The sequence below is a fragment of the Propithecus coquereli genome, unplaced genomic scaffold, assembly GCF_000956105.1.
Source record: "Propithecus coquereli isolate 6110/MARCELLA unplaced genomic scaffold, Pcoq_1.0 Scaffold92, whole genome shotgun sequence".
NCBI lineage: Eukaryota > Metazoa > Chordata > Mammalia > Primates > Indriidae > Propithecus > Propithecus coquereli.
The window spans coordinates 1,833,832-1,839,467 of NW_012155507.1; the positions used below are offsets into that span (position 1 = coordinate 1,833,832).

General features: G+C 43.5%; 1 protein-coding gene across 1 annotated transcript; it reads left to right on the forward strand.

Annotated features, from left to right (window-relative positions):
- The first annotated feature begins 1,129 nt into the window (after nucleotides 1–1,129).
- On the forward strand, nucleotides 1,130–1,471 carry LOC105826803 (histone H2A-Bbd type 2/3-like). The gene has a single exon (XM_012664829.1). The coding sequence runs from the start codon at nucleotides 1,130–1,132 to the stop codon at nucleotides 1,469–1,471; it is 342 nt and encodes a 113-aa protein (XP_012520283.1).
- The last annotated feature ends 4,165 nt before the right edge of the window (nucleotides 1,472–5,636 follow it).

Sequence of the window (5,636 nt, forward strand, 5' to 3'; positions counted from 1 at the left end):
GTTTCCAACACATAAAATTTGGGGGGTACATTCAAACCATAGTGACATCATTATCCATTTGGGAAACGCAAATCAAAACCACCATGAGATAGCACTTCACACCCACTAGGATGGTTATTATAAACAAAAGAAAATGAAGTAAACAGAAAACAAGTTTTGTTGAGGATGTGGAGAAATCTGGACCCTCATACACTGCTGTTGGGAATGCAAAAGGGTACAGCTCCTGTGGAAATCAGTTTGCTGGTTCCTCAATAAGTTGAACATAGAATTACAACATGGCCCAGCACTTTGACTCCTAGATGTAGACTCAAAATAATTGAAAACAGGTGTTCAAACAAAAAGTCATACAGGAATGTTCGTGGCAGCACTAGTCACAATAGCCAAAAGGTGGAAATTACCTAACTGCCCATCAACTGATGAGTGGATAAACAAAATGTGGTCTGTTCATACAACGGAATGCATATGGATGAACCATAATGAAAACATCATGCTACGCAAAAGCAGCCAGACACAAAAGGCCATGCGTTTATTGTATGATTCCATCTATAGGAGATCTCCAGAATATGCAAACCTCCACAGACAGAAAGCAGGTTATCAGTTTCCAGGGACTATGGGAGTGTGGGGGTGGTGGGGGTGGGGGTGGCATGTGTGTGTGTGCGTGTGTATGTGGGAGGGAGTGCGGGGTATGGGGAGTGACTGCTTAATGGGTACAGGGATTTCTTCTGGGGGTGGTGAAAATGTTTTGCAACTAGATGGTCATGATGGCTGCACAACATTGTGCATGTACTTAATGGCACTGAGTCGTACCCACCCCTCCCCACCCCTCCATCTTTCGCACCATGTTCCCATCCGGTAGGAAGCAGGAGTTCCCACAAGGAGAGGGTTCAGGGAAGAGGGTGAGCAGCATCTTCCCACCCCACTGCCTGCTATTTCTGAGCCCCCACCTGCTGCCCGCGGGCCACCTGGAAGGCAATGACGTCACCGGAAGTGCGTGTCCGCAGCTGGCTCCCCGACCAATCAGGGACCAGTCCGTGGTCGCTAGGATACAGAGTACTGCACAGAGGACCGGCATCTTGAGAGGCATCGCATCGAGCTAGGCCGGGCGGAGATATCGCACGCAACGTCCAGCATGCCGGGCAACCAGAGCCGTGGAGGGTCGTCCCGTCGTCAGAGGCGGATCCGCTCTCGCACAGACAGAGCCCGGCTGGTGTTCTCGGTGAGCCATGTAGAGCGTCTTCTGCGGGAGGGCCACTACGCGCGGCGCCTGAGCTCCTGTGCTCCAGTATTCCTGGCTGCCGTCCTCGAATACCTGACGGCCGAGATCCTGGAGCTGGCGGGCAACGAGGCCCAGAACAGCGGCGGGAGGCGCATCACCCCGCCACTGCTGGACATGGCCGTCCACAACAACGTGCTGCTCAGCGAGTTATTCGGGATCGCGACGATCTCGCAGGTTGTCACGGAGCGGGAGTAGCTGCTGACAGCTGGCTCCCGAGCCTCAGCTGTCCTTCCCTCCACCCGTCTGCCCGCCCACCCGGATCAAACCTCTCCCCTTTCTCTGGCCACCCAGGGAAACCCCGCCTGCCCTAGGCTTTCCGCAAGTTCTTTCAATAAAGTGTTTAAAGAAAAAAAAATGAATAAGTGGTTATGTCAGTAAATACAAAATGCTGCCCTTTACATAGTGGAAGTGGTTTAATTTAATCAACCTGCCACTAGATAGCTTACTAACCACCCAGGAATGGTGCCGATTGAGGACGCAATGTTGGTGTCCACTGCTGACATATATGACACTCAGCAGGAGTGGTAGCCAGGTCAGCTTTAGTGAGTAGAAGTCCAGGTTTCTGGGCCTATGTATAACCTATATCTCTGTCATTATGGCCACTTGGTTCATGAGCCCATTGGGTGATGATGGGGAAACTGGGAAAAGAGTCTAACTGGTATTCAAAGAATAGGTCATCCTATCCACTTAATTATTAAAATGTTTATCGGCTGAGGTCACCCTTTGTTGAACATTCACATGGGACATAAATATCTTCCCATATTTTGCCCATTATGAGAAGTCTATTCACAAACCTCTTCCCCAAATTTTCTTGTCACCAATTTTCTAAGCATGATCCTTCCAATCTCTGACTATCCACTCAATCCATTACCCATAGCCCATGAATTGGTATACCATCATACATCTCCTCATTTATCCTTCCAAATAAGCTGAACAGCCAGGTGCACTGCTTGAAATTCTGCCCACTGGTAATATTTTCCTTTTCCACATCCTTCAGGGATTTTCAACAAGGGGCTGTAGGGCTGCAGATGACCACTCTTGGGTGGTACCTGCCCATCATGTAGAACTGTCTGTAAACCATGCCTGAATCTTCTCTTCCTCTGCCAACTGATCATAAGGGAACTTACATAAAGACATAGGGTCAGGCTGAGAGAGAGTAGGTCATGTAGCAGATGTGGGGATGATGGGGATTTGGGCCACTTCTTCATGTAATTTATTTGTACCTTCAGGACCTCCTTGGGTCACGTTTCACATATACCACTTCCATTTGATAATGCAGTATATGCCCAAAGTTTTGTCTTGGTGAACCAATTAACACTTGGTTCATTATGGGCAGCTGAGGTCTCATGGCAAAACTTGATTGTCCATGGTTAAGCATTTAGTTTCTACAAAGGCCAAGTACCATGCCAAGAGCTGTTTCTCGATGAACAAGTACGTATCCATAGCGGATGGCAGGGCTTTGCTCCAAAATATAAAGTCCTGTACTGCAGTTTACCAATAGGAGCTTGCCAAAGGCATCAAACAGCATCTGTATTTGCCACTGATACTTCAACTACAATTGGATCTGATGAATCATATGGCTCAAGTGGCAGAGCAGCTTGTATAGCAACCTGGATCTGTTGCAGAGACTTCTTCTGTTCTGGGCTCCACCCAAAATTGGCAGCTTTTTGTATCGCTCTGTAAATCAGCTAGTGTAACACTCCCTAATGAGGAATATGTTACCTTTGAATTCCAAGAGGCCCACTAGGGGTTATGCCTCTTTTTTGGTTGTGTGAGGGGCCAGAGGCAACAACTTGTCTTTCACCTTAGAAGGGTTATGTCAATATGCTCCATACCAATGGAATTCTAGAAATTTCTCTGAGGTAGAAGGCCCATTAATTTTTTTTTAATTATTTTACATCTTCTGACACCTAAATGTCTTATCACCAAGTCTAGAGTGGTTGCTGCTTCTTGCTCATTAGGTCCAATCAACATAATGTCATCACTAAAATGGACCATTATATCTTGCATAAGGGAAAGATGCTCAAGATATCTGTGAACCAAATTGTAACTGTATTAATCTTCCCAGGCTGTCATAACTTAACACCACAGACTGGGTGACTTAAACAGTAGAAATTTATTTTCTCACAGTTTGGATTCTGGAAGTCCAAGATGAAGATGCTAGCAGGATTGATCTCTGGTGAAGCCTTTCTTTCTGGATTGCAGATGGCTGCCTTCTCACGGTGTCCTCAAGTGGCCTTTCTTCTGTGTGTGTTCACTCCTTGTATCTCTTCCCCTTCTTATAAGGTCAGTTGAGACCTTACAAGAAGAGTTCTTATAAGAACTGAGCCCTAAACCAGTTCTATGGGTTATAAGCCCCTACTTGACTGCCAAGCCACAGTGACATTTTTGGGTCTCCTAGAATTAGCTCACGTTAGAGCAAATGTCCAGTAGTCCATGAAAAGTCTAATTATTTCCTTTTCCTCAATGCTCAGTCATCCTAGTAAAAATCTTTGGTCTCTTTGGAGAAGGCTGGGAGAAAGATAGATAGTATAAATTTTTGATAGTGTACAGGGTTCTTCTTCAATGGGATCTGGCCTCCTCTTCATTTAAGGGGTTCTGGGTCTATAAACTGGTTCAAATCTGGGAATTGATTGAGGAGTTTTTACTATTAATTTTTATGATTCAGGTTAGACTTTTATTCACTTGACCTAGAAGTTTTCTGCTTATACAGATAAAGTGAGAATTTAGTAGACTTCCTATCTATTTTACTTGTAGGAACACCATGATCAGCTTGCCAAAGCCATAGGTCTGATCGAGTCAGAATATTTTGATTGCTTCATTGACTCTGCTGTCCATTACAGTAACTACATCCACCTTGTCTTTAATAGTTGAATGCTGCCACTTGGCCCCTGGCACCCTGGGATCCAATTACTCCCATTGCCTTTAGGTTTCCCAATTCAGTGACAACAGTTCCCACTGTACAACTTAGCCTAGAAAGAAGAATGATCACAATCCCCTTTAAGGAGGTTGGGGCTCTCCCTACAAATTTATTTCTCATAGTTTTGGTGAAAAAATTTGTCCTTTGGACCCTTCCAATCTGAGTGAGAAAGTCTTAAATGAAAAATCTACTTTAACACTCCAATCTCCCTAAGCCTATAATCCCTTTCTCTACAATAAACAAAGGCAGGTATGCAATTCAAGTTCATTCACTGTGGGCCATCTTATGCTCTATATTTCAGACAACTAACTAAACCAACTTTTAGAGCATTTTATAACTCCCCAAGCTGCAACATACATGCAGAATCTCTGCTAAGTGGACTCATACCAGTAAATTCAGCTTTATCTAACTTCATGCTCCTTTCACTATTATCTCACACCCTTAATATCTGTTCCCTCATGTATTGCCTGAATTTGTGTGTGTATTAATTAGAAAAATCAAGGATCTCTTTTGGAGTGTAGCACACCTCCTAATGTGTCACATTTTGTACCTCACTTTAGAAACCTACTTTGACTTGAGTATAATTGTAAGTCTAGGAACAAAGAAGCATAGTAGGGTGGGTTCTGAGAAAAGTCAGCAGTGTTTAACAAGGCAACTGTATCAGGTGAGGCTAATACAGTTTTTTCGGGCAAAGCAGGTCTAATCTCCACAGATGGGCATGGAGAGGCTGCTTTTACTGGCAAAAAAAAAAAAAAAGACTCATAATATGTGGGGGGATCAATGTTCCCAGCTTCATTAGGGTATTCCCATATGTCCCTATTTCAATATTCAGGAACCCAGTCCTTCCCAATTAATGACCTAACTTTAACAGGAGACACCCTGGGAGACTGATAATTCAATTTGTGCTTTAATTCAGCCATTCCCAGGAAAATAGTCCAGGTTTGGTTTTCATTAGCCTCAGTCCTGCAACTACAGGATATGAATGCCTCTTTCAGGGCAGGAAGAGAAATTTTCAGGTCATGTATTTGGAGCTTGAAACTGAAATTTGAATCCCTAAGCTCATCATTATATCTCCCACTTTTTCCTGCAATATTAGATGCAACATTCTCATCTTGTAAGTTTGATAAAAATATTCAAAGATATTATTATGCATGATCAGCCAATTTTTTTGTCTCCTATAAGAGTTTGATGAGGAATATCCAACTGTGATATATTGTGTATCTCTATTGTTGCATCACACTATGGACTATAAGTATTCTCTTTCCTACTGGAAACAGAGTCATTAATGTCTTTAAATCTAATCAAATTAAGAACAAATTCCAGAAAACCCAATACCCCAATACCAATTCAGAAAACTCATCGTTCAGACTTTGGTTCTTTTTTTTTTTTTTTTTTAATTTCAGCAAATTATGGGTGTACATATGTTTAGGTTACGTGTGT